General features: G+C 39.6%; 1 protein-coding gene across 4 annotated transcripts in view; it reads right to left on the bottom strand.

The window, feature by feature from the left end:
- Positions 1–3,950: 3,950 nt before the first annotated feature.
- The window catches only part of TEF (TEF, PAR bZIP transcription factor), an 18,006-nt gene continuing 5,677 nt past the window's right edge, over positions 3,951–16,279 (bottom strand). The window contains exons 1-5 of one of the 4 annotated variants that reach the window (XM_009290020.2): positions 14,432–14,552; positions 10,448–10,774; positions 8,756–8,976; positions 7,807–8,018; positions 3,951–5,858 (exon numbers count right to left, since the gene is read on the bottom strand). In XM_009290020.2, the coding sequence (XP_009288295.1) occupies positions 5,837–5,858; positions 7,807–8,018; positions 8,756–8,976; positions 10,448–10,774; positions 14,432–14,471 (822 nt within the window). In that variant the 5' untranslated portion in view covers positions 14,472–14,552 and the 3' untranslated portion in view covers positions 3,951–5,836. Of the gene's footprint in view, positions 5,859–7,706; positions 8,019–8,755; positions 8,977–10,447; positions 10,775–13,674; positions 13,729–14,431; positions 14,553–16,279 lie in introns of those variants that run through there. The other 3 variants (XM_009290021.2, XM_009290018.1, XM_009290019.1) reach the window with 3 other exon arrangements.

The raw sequence follows: 16,279 nt of genomic DNA, 5'->3' as shown, positions 1-16,279 counted from the left end.
ACAAATAATTTAATATTGCCACTTTCCAAGTACTACTCAAAAACAACAAATCAACTGTCCAGCTAATGGGATGGGAAGAGTACAATTATGAATGTCATCAGTGACTACTGGTAAAGACAGACCGGAAGAGAATCAATTCCCTCAAATTCTCAGTTTCTCTGCTTAAGTAGCTCATTATTATTTTTTAAAACATTTTTTTGTTGATAGAAAGCGTCACAACTAGACTAGCATTCCACAACATCAATCTTTGTTTTGATTTCTGTAGTTCTCTAGGAAAAAAATAATCCCAAATCAAGCTACATAAAGCATTAACAATATTCAGATATTACAATGGAAGCACTTATTTATTACTTCATAGAACAGATTAGTTTTAAAAGTGTATTTACATGTTCTAAGTTATACAAAATACAGTATTCCAATAATCATGTTAATCACCATATTTCAGACAACTTCACATAAAAGTGCAGAGGATGCATCCATCCATGATCCTGGCCGGTAGCAAGCGGTCACCCGCAGTGTGACAGATGAGAGCTGCTATTGTGCCCCCTCAGGAAAACAAATCCCACCATACCTTCTCACTGAGACATAGCTGCAGATCTAAGAAAACATTCAGGCAGGTACACAAGCAAAGTTTGTTGAGACCCACAGACCAAAATCACATGCCTTAATTTACTAGACATATGTGAAGTACTTTTTTTTTTTTTTTTTTTTTTTTAAAACAGACATTGTACAGCGAAGGGCTTCCGCTCATGCCTTAGTTGGGAAAATGAAGTAACAAGGGTTTTGGCTATGTAACAGGCACCCAAATTACACTTCATACCAACAGCCTTGTAACTACAACTGATCACGTGTTAAGGACACAATTCTGCATCTGACTGCCTGGGCAGAGCTTCACATTCAAGAACAGATCCTGTGAAGTCCACATGGTTCTCTACAGATACAGGGCTCATCCCATGCAGAAATGACAGCAGAATTGAGGCCTTAAAATATTGGGGCCTCAGATAGTAATTTCCTCACGACACAGCACTATCAGTTCACATCGGCAGGTCAAGTCCTAGTGCAACAGTGCACTTAGTTAAAGCAATAGCTATTTTTTCATGCCTTTCTGCAGAAACCCTCCTCCCTATCTGTATATTCCTTTCACTTTCTTCTGGACTGTGGAAATGAGATCAAGAAAAGGAGATTCCCAAAACCTAAACAAGTACATATCTTCTGTATGATGCTAAACTGAGGGGATCCAAATTGTCCTAAAATTGTAAACAGTGAGGCTTCAGTTTTAGCAGTCTGGCTCAGGTCATGCTCTTGCATTACTCTTCTCTTCCTGCTTTCATTCTTTACTCTCCTTGCCAAGTATCTGTATGTTTATCTATACATGTATCTTCCTCAAAGGATTCCCTTTCTCCTGTAGCTGCTTGAACTTTTAAGTTTGCATTCCAAAAGTGTCTCAACTAGGCGATAGCATGCTATCAAACTAACAAATTACATTCTATATGACAAATTTGCATTATCATGAATTAAACCATTGCAATTTCTCAATTAGCGTTATGTTAGCATCTCCACAGAAGTTTAGTTAAGCCTATTCTTTCTACCTTTTCCCCAGTCTTTCACTGCGAGTTTATCTATCTTCACCACGTTACAGTGGCAGATATACAGGTCAGAGTAATTAACTGAAAATCTAGAAAGCCAGCCAGTGTCTTGTAGTGCTGCAAAGGCAAAACACTAGCATTAACCAGTGGTTTATGCTGTTTATGGATTTAGATGTAGGTTGCCAAAAAAATGAGATTTATGCATTAAGACAAATTTGCTTTTCTCATCTTGTGCTTAGCAGCTAAAGCCGTAAGGGTGAACAAAAGCCTATCTGGATTTTACAAAGGTCCAAGATACCTCCACTCTCACTATAAAGGAAGGCATCTGATCACAAGGAACAAAGCCCTGTTATGCTGAGGAGGCTTACAAGGCTGAAGCAACAATATTCTCTTCTGTGCGAGTCCATTATTTCTGCTGTCTACACAAAAATATTTTTCCACACAAGTGGTTTTATTACAGTATTCCCAAAGCTGCTGGCCTTCCACTGCACTTCCTAACTTGAAATGAATTTGGTGCAACTAGTAGCAGTCCTGCAGATAATGCTGAAAGTGATTTCTACAGCTACAACACCTTGGGCTTTCAAGCAACACAGCAGGGAAATGGAGAATTGTCAGAAAAGAAAGAAAATATTACTAGAAGTACTGCAAAAAGCTACATTTAACTTTTTTTTTAAAAAAAAACCCAAACCCACAGTTCTTATCCCAGCACAAGTTTATAGCACACTACTTTTTCCACCCTGTCCATGCAGGGCAAAAAAAAAAAAGTAGAATTCATATTATCTGAATATAAAAACTATCACTAACTGTGTAAATGAACAAGTGATAGGACCAGTTTACCAACATTACACCTTCAATCTGAGCTATATCCACCTGATCCCAACACAGAATGTTCTAGAGTAAAGCAAAGACACCCATGACTCCAGTGCTTGCTAAAACTTTGTGATAACCATGTGAGAGTAAAGACTTTTTCCTGTGGGAGTTAATGAGATCTTTGTTACTGGTTTCAGTGGGAGCAGATCTTGGCAACAGGTGAAAGATTAAGCTTCTAGGGAATTTTTAAATACAAAAATGCATTATTATAAGGAGATAGAACTGTGTGTAGATTAGAAGACCATGTATGAAAGCAATACTGTATTAAATGTTGCGCATCATTTATTCAAAGCCTGTCTCTTCTGTAGAATAAGACAACACTCATTGCCCACAAATCTCATCAACAGTTCATGTATTTTCAAAGTTAGTACTGTGAAATGGCCATTTGGTGTCAATCCACTTCCTAATGAATGTACAGCTGTGTCAAAAACTGCTCCCTTTACTGGCAGTCCCTGCAGTGATGCTGAAAGGTGCACTCCCTTTATTCTCTCCCCTTGGAGATGGTCCCTTTATGGCTGGAATGGGGTACATTGGCATCAGGCACACTTATGGCCTCTACAGAGTATGTTCCAAGGTTAGAGAATTTCAGACTCTAACAGAGTCAATTCAGCATCTTTTAACGTTCAAACTGAGCTAAAAGAATATTGGTCTTATGACCACTATGAAAACGTACCCAAGTTATCACTTATGGATAGGATTGTCATCCTAGTCAAAGAAACAAGATTATATATAGTTAATTGTTCCGAGAGGAGCAGAGAGCTCTGAAGCAGTAAGCTTAACTTCCTGAGACCGCAAAAACTGAGAAAGGAATTCAGCATTGCACATAATTTTTTGTCTGGCAATACCTACACTCCTTTAAATAGTTACTACCTTCTCATCTATCTTTGAAGATGTTGCTTCTTAACAAAAAAAATTCTCCAACTACAAAAGTTAAGCTGCACTCACCCTCAAGTGCAATTTTCCAGTTTTGCAACCCGTAGACATATGAATCACAGAATGTGCAAATTTGCACCGTCCTACAGGGAAGCACAAGAGTTTGCTAACAGTCTTCTCTGAAAGAAAGATCTAGTGAACATTCACTGTTAGTTTCCATTGTGTAAGCTTTTAATACAACAGAAAAAGCTAACAGAATTGCACATACTATTCTCACTGACTGAATATTTCGCTGTTAAAATAGCATGACATACTGAAAAACCAAATCCTGTATACAATATGTAAGTATTTAAAAGATATTCCTAAAGCAGTAAGACATCAAGACCCAGATGAAGGACTAGCAACTCCTTGCCCAGTTACAATACCCTTTAGCTTTGTGATTTAAACAGGAAGCATGACTTTCAAGAGCAGCCATTCAAGCTAAGTGAAAATTTAGAAGTTATAAATGCAAAAAGAGTTGCTACATTTACATGCTGTCAGGGTTGGTTGTTTGGGTTTTTTGGATGTGTGTGGTTGGGGTTTTTTTGTTTGTTTTTGTTGTTTGTTTTTTTTTTTTAAATCCGTGGTTTGGCCTTTATCACCAAAATAAAACAACAAAAAACAGCACATACCAAAAATATCAAATATCAGTCCAAATCACCAATACTTGATACAGATAGAGATATATGCTGACATTTCAGCAACATGGAGCTAAACTATTCATCTGTTTGAAGAGAATACCCCAAGATTATCTCAGAGCTTGAGAATCCCAAATTATAATAATACACTCATAATTATACTTTTGTAACCAGCAAAAAAGTTAAGAGCACTTTCTTGACTTCAGAACATGGTCCATTAAAAATAATAGGTCAATAACTGCATTTAATGTATACGGTCTTTACAAAGGTTATGCCTTCAAAAAAATGGTTATGAATTCTAGGTTTTGAGATTTTTATTGTTTTTTGTTTTTTTTTAAATGAAGTTTACAACATTAGCTGCTTCTTTGCACCTTTTTCTCTTTGCCTTTTTGCTCTGAAACTAGGGGTGGAATCTCTTGGGTAAATGCAAAGTCAAAATACTTGTTCAACATGATAGTGTCGAGCTTTGCTGGTAACTAGTTGTGCCTCGTAATTTCAGCACTTGTGCTTCTGAAAGCTTTCAAGATTATTTTTCTTGAGGTGTATGCTGTTTATCAATCTCCAGGCATAAATAAACTACTGTCTTACAAGATCCATTTTGGCTACAAGCATGGCCCTCTGCTACTTTCCCAGAAATTAAGTACTCTTTTTCTTCCTACACAAACTTCGCTCTTAAGCTTCCTCAATATAAGAGTAGATTCTTGTTATGCTGATGAAACTCTTACAAAGGAACTTCCACCTACTTCTTTCATCTATTACACACAATAAACATCCCTGCAATCTGTCCAAGATTTCATCTACTCACCCACACCAGCACAAGGGTCTCGATACTTAAGCTGCCCATTGTAACTGTGGGAAATCACTGGCTGTTTCTGTTTTATAAAACAGATGAACAAAGTACTCTTTCGCCACCACAGTTCTCATGTAGTCAAGAGACAGAAAATTGTAATATGGCAGCTTACAGCCATTGTTTTGCTGGAGCTAATACTCATTTGGTAGTTTCAGACTGCCAAAAGACACGGGGATCAGCAGCTCAGACTAGCACCTTTTCCACGATTGCTAAATTGTTAGCAGAAGAATAGATCTTGTTTCAGCAAGATACCATAAAAGAAAGTGAGCCTCATAAAAGAAACAAAGGAAAAGGCAGGTTACAGCAGTGTAGCCGTGGAGCAGGAAAGCAACCAAAGTGTTTTACCATTACATGGGTCATTTGATAGAGATTTATTACTACTCTTTGTATGGCACGCTGTGGTGCTTTCTGGATTGTTTCAATACATCTGCTCTACTTTTCTGCACTGGAAGTCTCACACATCACAGACTGCTGTTTTCCTGGCGTCCTTCAATTCTGCACTCACAGTACTCCACAAGATGCTACACTGTACCAGAAGTGAGCTGCAGTATTAAATAAAATTCATTGTACTGCAGGGAAAAAAGTCTTAAGATATAGCAGTTCTTAATATATACAGACACTTTCATTTTCTTCCCATTTTGTGCCAAAACAAGGAGTCACTATTCACACAGGCTATCAACAGACTTTGAGACATGAACTTCGAGTGTCTTGACAAAACCCCGACAAGTAAGCTTATTGTAGTTCATAGTTACAGTGAGAAAGACAGATAAGAAAGCCATATACAGAATTAAGGAGACTTTGCACTTTTCATCATGCCCAGCCCTGGGTAGTTCAGATGGGGTACTTGCAGGCAAGCAGGCAGGCAGGGTCATCATCAGTTGTTTGTGTTGGGACACCTCAGATTTCACTGCTCACTCTGAAGACTGGCGATTCATGTGTGCTTTTTAGTTTCTTTGTTTTTAAAAGTCTTTAAAGTTGCATCACTCGGAATCAGATAAGTCACTTTAAACAAAGCAAAGTGTTAAGTGTGACAATTTATTTATAACATACTTCCCACCATCACCACCACACACCACCCTGTGAAAGAAAAACCCCTGCTGAAAGGGTGACAATTTTTAGTATGTCTGAAAGTAATTAGACCAACACTTCATGAAGAGACACTCTACAAATTAAGAGCATAACAGAGGGGGAAATAGTTCAAAGCATACATTTACTTTAAGTGTTCTGGATGAGCCTGCTTCTCCACTTCCTTAAGAAGTCAACACACGATTGGTCTAAACTCATACCAATTTCCACATTACATTTAAAAGACAAGCTAGGCATGAAGTCTTTAGTATAGAAAAGAAACCCCAATGCTTTTTTAATATACTTTTCAGATTTCAATAGGGGAACTGGCAACTAGCCTAAACATCTTATATCCCACATTTACTCCCTAATATAAATATTAGGGAAGTATAGCCTAAGAGTTCTGACACAGCCACTATCTTAAGATAGCTTCTCTTGTTAAGAGGACTTCTAGACATATACTTTTGTTAAAGCTTCTGGTTCTTGCAGTTGTAGGTCATGTAGAAGGTCCCAACATCACACATAACATTTTTCTTTTAACACCACGTACTGTTGAAGCAGCGCTTGGTGCTGAGAATGGATTACTTCCAAGAGGGCAAGTCTTGTGTGCTAATTTTCTAACAGGAAACATGCTGGAGAGAGAACCAGCAGGCATGGAGAGACCAGATATGCTGCTACACAGGAGACAGTGAGGTAAACTGTTCATTTTTAGAGTGGGTGTAGCTTGTTCCTCAGAGTGTTCACAAGGCAAAGGACCAAAACTCCTTCTCAAGCTCTTGTACAACAGGTAAGGTGCAGTAAAGTAACAGTGGCTTGTTTGTCTGTTACTTAAAAAAAAAAAAAAAAGCAAAAGCTTTTTTGCTTTTGCAAAAAAAAAAAAAAAGCTTTCTTCCAAAGCATAAGGTACTGGCAGTTCCTTAACAGGTGGGCCTCAAGGTTCAGCCTAACAAGCCAGACCTCTTTTTCTAAATCTCCCTTACTTCTCAGTTAAGTGTAACATACTGCTTTATCAGCAGTTCAAGAGAGAAGTCCCTCTAAGGAAAAAAAGAAGGGGTGGTGGTAGAAATACAGCCTAAAACTCACAGCAAATTATTTGTCCATATCTGTAAAGTGAGAGATCCCCTACTGTTCTCTCTCCTTGGTTTCTGGAAGTTATCCAGGATTAGAACCTACCAAGATGTTTGAGCAGTATTTTTATCAACACTGCACTGACTCTGGTCTGCATAACACTTGTGCATTAACCTCGAGATATCTCAGTTTTTATAAAAGATTGAATATTTTCCTCTCTTCCTGTCCTAAAGGTTCCCCTATTCCTCTTCAACAGGAACAGGAGTTCTATACAATAGGTACTTTCTAGTGCCTCTGAATGGGAGAGGAAATAATTCCATGATGCTGCCCAGCAACATCTACTTATATCTTAAAATTATGTTTTACAATTTGACTCGGGGGGGGGGGGGGGGGAAAAAAAAAAAAAAGAAAAAAAAAAGAAAACAAAAAAAAGAAAAAAGCAAGGAGAGTCTCCTAGGCTCTTTCTCCACTTAAAATTGAGATTAGAACAGATAGCAAAAGCCCTGTCCAGTCAGGAGGGATCCACATCTATTCCTCCAGACAGGTGAATCTGTTCTACTGTATGACATCAGAAAATAGTCTATCAGTGTTAAAACCAAAAAGCTGTAAATATGGACACTAAGATTTTGGGCAACACAATGATCAGGAAAGGGCCTGAACAAGTTGTGCACAGAAACAGGGTTTGGGGTTTTTTTTTGTGTGTAGATGCAAAATGGCAAAGCCTCCACAAACTTTATTTCTGGGAGTCTCTACAGAAGGCAGAGAAGTCTAAGAGGCTAAAACAAGGAGCCCTAACAAGGAAAAGGGGTGTGCTTACAAGGGTCCGTATCTGGTCTCGTATTTAGAAACAATGTTCTTGCATCGTCCCACTTCCTTGCGCAGCTCTGCAACCTCCGTCCTCAGGGCCGTATTCTCTTTCTCAAGAAAGGCTGCCCGAATTGTGATCTGATTCTCCTTTAATCGCCGAGCATCACGGGAACGCTTTGCTGCCACATTGTTCTTCTTTCGCCTTGTCCAATATTTTTCATCCTGTAGCAAAAAAGGAAAAAAAAAAAAAAAAAAAAAGAGATGCCAACCCGACAACTGTATCAAGTAGACACAATATTTTCATCCCTTAGCAAAAAAGAAAAAAAAAAAAAAAAAAAAAAGAGATGCCAACCCGACAACTGTATCAAGTAGACACCTCTTTGTCGTATAATGACATTTACACTGACTGCTACATTGAAGAATCTCCTTCATTGGTTTGCAGAGCTCAGACACCAAAATGCAGGCAACACAGTACTGTAGGATTTCATCCTTACACGAGTCTTGTTTTAGGATAAACCAAGTGCACTGCTAGAACTAGGGAGATTAAGAGACTTGGCTACTAAGAAGCTGTCCAGCTGAAATGCTCCCTTTACTTTGTTTCAATTCAGGCATGAACTTCCACAGAAAACAACCTGTTCTGTTGTCTGGGCTGCTTAAAGCTGGATCAGACATAATGCTGGGCAAATATATACAATGGCCTTCAAAAGTGCAGTTGATGAGGATGTGACTTGACAGTTCTTCTAATTTCTGTGTATAGCATGGTAAGTTGCTCCTGCACAGTAATTATCTCATGATACCAAACCAGCAAAACAGCAGTTGACTTGCCAATTCTATTCTTGGCAGTGCTTCTGCCCAATCATGTAGGTATAGCGCATTAGCTTTATATGTCAAAGTGTTTGGGCAAAGAGTCGGAAACTTTGATCAAGGCCTAGAGAAGTTTGCAGCAATAAATCTGTTACCTTTTGCTCATCTGGGACAAAAACCTTCTTGGCTTTTTTAATCATTGGTTGTGGTTTCAGGTCCTCTTCAGTAAACTTGTGCTTGCGAGGATTGAAGAGCTCACCACCAGGCACGCTGGACAGCACTAAGTCAGCAGGGTCAGGGTTAAAGTTCACCTCAACTTCTACGCAGTCAGGATCAATGGGGCTGGGAGTATTTCTCTCATTTTGTGGTGGGGACTCTGGCAACAACAGGAGAAGTTACAATACATTCAGCAGGATGAAGAGAATTAACTAAGAAGCCAACTGGGGTTGCCTTACTGTGGGCAGTATTTAATAGTATTATTTGGTATTTCCCTAAGGTGTGCTTGGTGCTGTACAGCTGCTGGTACAGAGAGAAGCTACACAGTCCAGTTTGTAATACAAACTCTAGGAAGATATGCCAGACTAACAGACATGAGTAGAGAGATGCAGGACAAGACTTAACACTTCCTCAGCAAAAACTGTGTGCTTTGCATACTTAGGAAGTGCCTTCCACAGCAGTGAGAAATGAGAAACTTGTACCAGCCTGAGTTTTGTGCCACAGAAAGCCTTATGGAAACAAGCCTGCCTGAAGAGCCCGGTCCTTGGGTCCTTCAAAGGTCAGACAATTGTATTTCCGAACAAAGGACTAGATAAAGGTGAGTTTGTTACAAACGCAACAGTATTCTACTTCTTCACCACATGGAAACAAACGTCCCAACAGATTGTCTGATGCTCATAGCGTTCATATGAGCTTTGTCATATTTATCTATTGTTTACAAACTTCATACACATGAATTGCAAATGTCAGTGCAATCTGAAGTAGTGATCAATGAATAAGTTTTTTCATATACCACCTAGAAAAAAGCCACATCCTATGTCTTATCGAAGGAGTTCCACATTTTGCCTTTCTCTCACAGATTCACAGAAGAGGCCCTGAGCAAAATGCTTTCTGTAAAGTCTGCTCATAAAAATAGTACTGTGAAAGTTTAGTGGCTATCATGTTTAAACTCCAAATGCAGAGCAAATTGAGCTGCTAAATTCTTTAATAACATCTCCATACTACAAATGAAGAGTAGAAGTTTCCTAGTACCACTGAAGTACAGTTTTGTTTCTTTGTTCCTCCATTCCCACTTCAAAGCACCACAGAACTGCACCATTAACACACCTTTTCCAAGTGTCTGTTCTCACATTTCACAGGCTAGCATGAAAAGATTGCTTAATTGTTTTTCTGTTAAGCATTGTTATATGAGGTACATTAAGTTAGCATAAGTTCACCCAAGCAGACCAAGCCACCAAGGCAGCACAAATGACTTCTCACAAACTATCAAATCTGTTGTAAAATAACCTGAGAAACTATTTTCTCAACACGTCCAGCTTTTCACTAGATTAGCAATATCAAGAAAGCAAATACTTTCTGTCGGTATTTCAGCTCTTCTAATTTCAAAAGAGAAACAGACTGCACACTGAGACACACTAATTTTTTCCAGGAGGGGGAGAGGGGAAGAAGAAGAGAGGCAGCATCTTCGTGAATTGACACATGGACTAAGGCTCTACATTGAGCATGTTTGTGCTACTTAACCTGCCACAGCTAACACTGACAGGTTAGCATGTCTCCTCTTTGATCTACAGAGGCACTTTTTAATACGAGAACAACAAAAGTCCCTCAGAGCCCCGTATTATTCCATCTACCTGTGCTGGAGGCTGCTTCAGATTGCTGGTAAACTGCAGTGGAAGAGGATGATGCAGGAGAACCAGTGGAAGCACTGGCAGACTCCTTTCCTTCCAGCTCAGCCACAGGCAAGAGTGGATTCTGGTTCAAATCCAGGTGAGTAGGGCTGGAAGGAATTCCATTCTCCAGCAGGAACTCATCCAGATCCATGTACTCCAGGTGGAAAGACTCGCCATCATAAGGAATAGTTTTGTCCCAAATGGGCGGCATAAGGGAAGCCGAGACTGCCATAGTGCTAGCAGCTGCTGTCTCATCTTCCTCAAGCTTTATCTTCTCCTTCTCTTTATCTGAAAGATACAAGTAGGTCACTGTACAAGCTGCAACACAGGAGAGACTCAAGGTTTAAGAGTCTAACAAAATCCCAAAGAAAGGAAATTCAGTAAGCTATAGTTCTGCCTCATGACATGATCTGAAAAATCAGACGTTGAAAGGCAACATTCATACATTCATGTGTAACTCAGTACGGAGTGCTCTGACTCCCTGTGACGGCTGGACCACAGACACTTGAGTAGCCTTGAAGACGAGCATCTTTGCTGTGATAACTTACCGAAGTGTGATATAATACTGCATCTAGCTTATTAACTAGTCACTGCAAAATAGCCTGTTTTTCACAGACTCATCTTGGAAGACGGCGAAAGTGACTGTCCATAAGTAGGATTACATGCGAAGCCATTAAGAAAACTCCGAGGAAGCAGAGTAGCTTATTCTGTGCACAAAGAAAGAAGGTGCAGAAGAATAATCTAGATACAAACAAGAAGGGAATATGGGTTTTCAGATTACATTTGAAAATTAGTCAAAAGGTCCATAGGACACCAGAGACCTAGATGTCTATTGCTCAGTATTTTAGAAGCATTTCTTTCTGAAATGACTCAGCATATCCACGCAAAGCAATAGCTCCAAATGCTGTTCACTATAGCTAGCTCAAAGTACCTACATACAATTTTCATTCTTTGGGGAGATGTCTAATAAGGCATACTCCCACACCCCATCCCCAAGCCACAAAAGACTGATGAAATTTTCTCCATTTACTATGCTACAGTGCACATATTAAAAAAAAAAAAAAAAAGGCTGTTTCTATGTTCCCCATAGCTACTGAATCTTAACAATTGTCTGGGACAGAATCCAAGCAGAAAAATCAAGTTATGGAATAATTACATAATTTAAGAGATAAAAATAAGCTGGCAGAAAAGAAAAAAAAAAAATCCAAGTAATTTTCCTGATCCCGTTCTCCATGTAGCCATGCAGTTCTACCAGCACTGAAGCATTGCAGAAGCAGTGCTAGCACTGCCAGCATCGAGCCAGCGCTGCCGTCAAAAGGAACGGTCACCAGTTGTATTCTAACCAACTGCAGATTGGTTCTTACCATGGAAGCTGACAAATATTCAGTGCAATGGAACAAGGACTCCAGGGACTTACATTGGACCAGTTTGGATCTCTAGTACTCACACAGGTTAACCTGACAAAATGCACAAATCTTTGGCATTAGGGTTTTCTAGACTGGCTACAATATGCTAAAGGAGTACTTTTCTTTATCGGGGGTGGGATTGGGGGTGAAACTCTGCTCTAAATCAGAAAAGCCTATTTATATAAAACCTATTCTGATAGAACTGGCATTCCTTCCGCTGTTGCCTTAGCTGGTGTGGAACTGAGACTGAAAGAGCTTTTTATGGCTTAAAGAACAGTGCTGCCATACAAAGCAAATTATCATTTTAACCTACTGTACTCTGAACATTTTATACAAAAGAAGATACCGATTTTAAACTAAACAGCTGAGAAAATATTCACCAGCCACCAACTTCGGACTAAGAGCAAGTACCTAAAGAACACGTTAAATTCAGACCAGTGGCTCCTGGACCTGAGCTTTGTTAACAAGATCTTGCAGCTTTTGGCCTTCCCCCTTGCCACTTCACACTGCTGCCTCTGAACTGCCATCTCCAAACTCCTATCCCTGCTATAAACTCCTTTTTGCAGGGGAGTTTTGCAACTTTCCTACCCTTTACTTGGGCAAAGCAAATGTGCAGGTTAACAGTCATGATCCAAATAACCTGAATGTTTCTAAACAGCTCCTACTTGAAGCTAGAAAAGAAACAGCGTCTACTCTACTTCACATATAAGTATGATTTCACTTACTACCAAAGCACACCCCACCAAATTGGAATCGCCATTTTATATCCAACTTGTGAATGAGGGATTGTGTATTTCCATAAGGTTTGCATAGTGCCCTGCACAACCAAACCCAGATTTGCATTGAGGGTTGTGGACGATATCCTAGTAAAGACATCACCAAAACGAATGCAAGCGACAATAATGAATTCTTTGCAAATCACTTTATTTTTTAATCAACATAATAAAAAAACTTGTGAATGCTGAGTCAAAACGTCAACTAAAAAGAAAAAAAAAAACCCCAACATTCTTTACTCTTGAGAACAATAGTATTCCATAATAAGTTATGCCTGTTTTAACACAGGCCAGCAGTGCTTTTGTTTTGCAACATCTAATACAACATCTCCAACAGAGGAGAAAAGAAACCTTAAATGATTAATAGATTAAACATAAGGCTTTAAAATATTTTTCAGAAGGTAGATGCCAAAAAGACCATACTGCTGGCATATGTGGCTCTCCTTGCATCTTTTAATGCCTTTTAGATGTGCACCATCATCCTGCTGTACTTCAGTAACCTGAAAAGATGACTGTGGTCCCTCCAACTTCCTCTTGCTATTGTCCCTGCTCACACCAGATTAGATCCTTTCTTCACATGAGAAGACCATCTGACTTTTTTTCCTTTTGCTACATGTTGACAACTGGACCAGCACTGGGCCTCCAGTGCTGTCTTTGTTTAGCTACGCTGCCCCCCCCCCCCCCCCCCCCCCCAGCTTCTAACAGCAAGATCTGAAGCAAATTAAAATAGCAGAAACTAACATGCATATTGGGTGCCCATGTATTTCAAACGTGATACGTAAAAAGATAAAACTGTTGTATGATCATTTTTGCATTGACATTTTCCCACTGGCTTTCTTTCAATTCATTTAATCGTTATTTCTGCTGCATAACATCCTGCTGGGTGCACAATATCTAATGAAACACTAATTAACTTCTTGCATCTTGAGGGGTAAGTTTCTGCCTGCCCCAGCACAGAGACCTGAAACTTTAATTCCCTGAAGATATTTATAGTGTAAACAGGTATTACCTGACAGCAGAGCTGCAGTATCCTAAGAGGCTCCATTTGCAGTGATTCAAGGTCACCCTGATAAATCTGGACTGTACTTCTGCAGCTGATAGCTCATGTCCAATTTAGCCCCCTCATTCTGCTACTGTGACATATTAACTAGGCTGTACATCTGCCGTTAACAGAGAGGTCACTAGTTTTTGCTAAGTAATTTAGGCAGAGCATTCCAGTTCTTGAACTGTTAGAAATACTGCTGTTTTAGCCAAAAGCAGCAGCCTGGAGAAAGGTTTATTCCACATCCTGGATTTTCCTCAGAAAAACCCCAACAAACAAACCAAACCCAGAGCAAAAGACATTTTGGCCGCAACTGTCAAGTGCTATCCCAGCCGCAAACAGAACAAACACTTCTTTGACAAAGTTCCCCTCGTTCATCAAAAAATATTGTCAAATTATACTGAAAACACTATACAGACTAAGGCTGATTGCTCCATAAACCTTTAGTCCCACTTGTGACAATGGAACAAGACAGGTTATAGGGTTCTGTATTCCCGATGCCCATTACTGTGATGTCCGGTGAGGCACGCCTCCGGCCACAGCAGCACACAACTAGTGATTAAGGCATCCTTTGGAGAGTATGCAGCAGCTCATTATTAATAGGAGAGACCTACACTCCTGCTCGAGAATATTAACTCTCTTCCCTTACCCCACAGGACTTTTTTATAAAGAGATTATTATTTTTATTTATTTAATCCCTACAACGTACATGAGAACAACTTACAGCAAAGCCGGTCAGATATACTTGGTATATGGCAGGGCATTCAAGATGATGGCATTCAGTTGGAACTGGATGTCCTCCTCTGTTGCTCAGAAGGATTAGAAAGCCTGCTTGCTTACTGGGTAGTCAAATTACCTACAGCAGTTGGAAAACCCATAGGTAGCTTGTGGAGGCTATAAATGGACACTGCAGCTAGTTGATACCGTTTCTCGCAGAATAAGAGAGAAAATTCTGTTTTTGTCAACAGGCATTCCAGACAAAAGGCATAGGGTCTTTTCTCAGAAAGCTTGCTGAAAACACACCGCTGTATTAAGTAAATTAGTAATTATTTCACATTTTGGCTGTGTCACTATACTGTAAAGGAACAGAAAATAAACAAGGATCCTCTGAAGTCAGTTGAGTCACAATTCTACTGACAAGTCTTTTCTAAAATTAAGAGTAACTACCTGCTAACACAGAAGGCGCTCTTTCTTTTGTCTTGCAAATATGCAAAGAAAAGCATCAGAGATCAAAATAAACAGAAAGCAACAAGTTTCACAAAGCGTGAAGTGAAACAGTATGAGGTGGACTAAGGAAACCTATGGAGAAATTTTAAGAATGAGAACAATCTGAACTTCATCACAGCATGAATGGAGAGGGGTAATCAAGATGCAATGGACTCACTAGCAAGCTTTAGAGAATCAAGCTGAACACCCTCCCAAGCTGGAAATGGGTCATCTAGTAAACGGAAACGTATCAAATGTTTCTAATTTTAGAAAAATGCACTATCTCAAAATCATATTAATTTTAAAATGTTACATCTCCATAGGCTAGATCACATGATCCTGGACTAGAAAACCACCCCTAAGACAAAGTCGCCATATCCCAGTCAGCTACCATCATAGTTTCCACACATGACCTTAAATTGCTCCTGCTGGCACTATCCCCTTTAAAAAGGATTGGGTGAAGAAATATCTTAAGAAATCCCATAATGTTGTAGATTCAAGATTCTATGTACTGCAGCATCCTGCACCATAGCAACATAACTAAAACCTCTGTCAGAGGCTGACTTTTTTTTTTTTTTAACAGAAAGGAGAAAAAATGTTTACCAGAATCACAAGATGGATACATTTACACAGTATTGTGCAATGTTAGACATACAAAGTAAATGGATCTTAACTAGGATCCTCACTGGGAACAATCTTTGCCAACCTTGCTCGCGCTGTGGTCTACCTGGATATTGTCTGATGTTCCAAAAATGATTCTCAAGCTCAAAATTCCTAGATGTAGGGATTTATTTTATTATACACCAGTACACTGGCCATTACAGCGGTGCAGATAAACCTTAGCCTTCCTCAAAATCAAACTGATACTCATAAAAGCAAAAATACTGCCAGGTAAAAAAAAAAAAAGTTAAAAAAAAAAGTGTGCCATCAGCAGTGAAGACTATAAGCACCAGCACTGTTATTTACACAGCTGCTGTCTGCATAATCAGTGGGAGAGAGACACCTCCAGCCTATACAGGATTGCATGCACAGGCAGTCAGTTATACCCTTACAGATTATCACCAAACCTAATCTGAGGAGATTTGCTGTTTACGCGTATCGTCACACAACTTTTCAGCAATTAAGGTCAAGGAAGGCTCGAACCTGTTCATTGCTGCCTCCAACTGTGTGTCTAAAGGTAGGGGAGGCTTCAGACAGCTAAGAGAATAAAACCAGCGTGTCACGTCCTGACTTCTACCTAACCCCTCGTACCCTCGAAGCATCATTTTATTTTGCCCAGCGCAGACACCTAAATACACCCGAAAGCGCGATCGCAGCAGCTGAATTTTCCAGTCGCACCGACTCGCCGGGGACGCTCGGCCCGCGG

This window comes from Aptenodytes forsteri, unplaced genomic scaffold, assembly GCF_000699145.1.
Source record: "Aptenodytes forsteri isolate BGI_AS27 unplaced genomic scaffold, ASM69914v1 Scaffold284, whole genome shotgun sequence".
NCBI lineage: Eukaryota > Metazoa > Chordata > Aves > Sphenisciformes > Spheniscidae > Aptenodytes > Aptenodytes forsteri.
The sequence above is the reverse complement of the archived record's forward strand: the minus strand, read 5'-3'. Positions and strand labels throughout refer to the sequence as shown.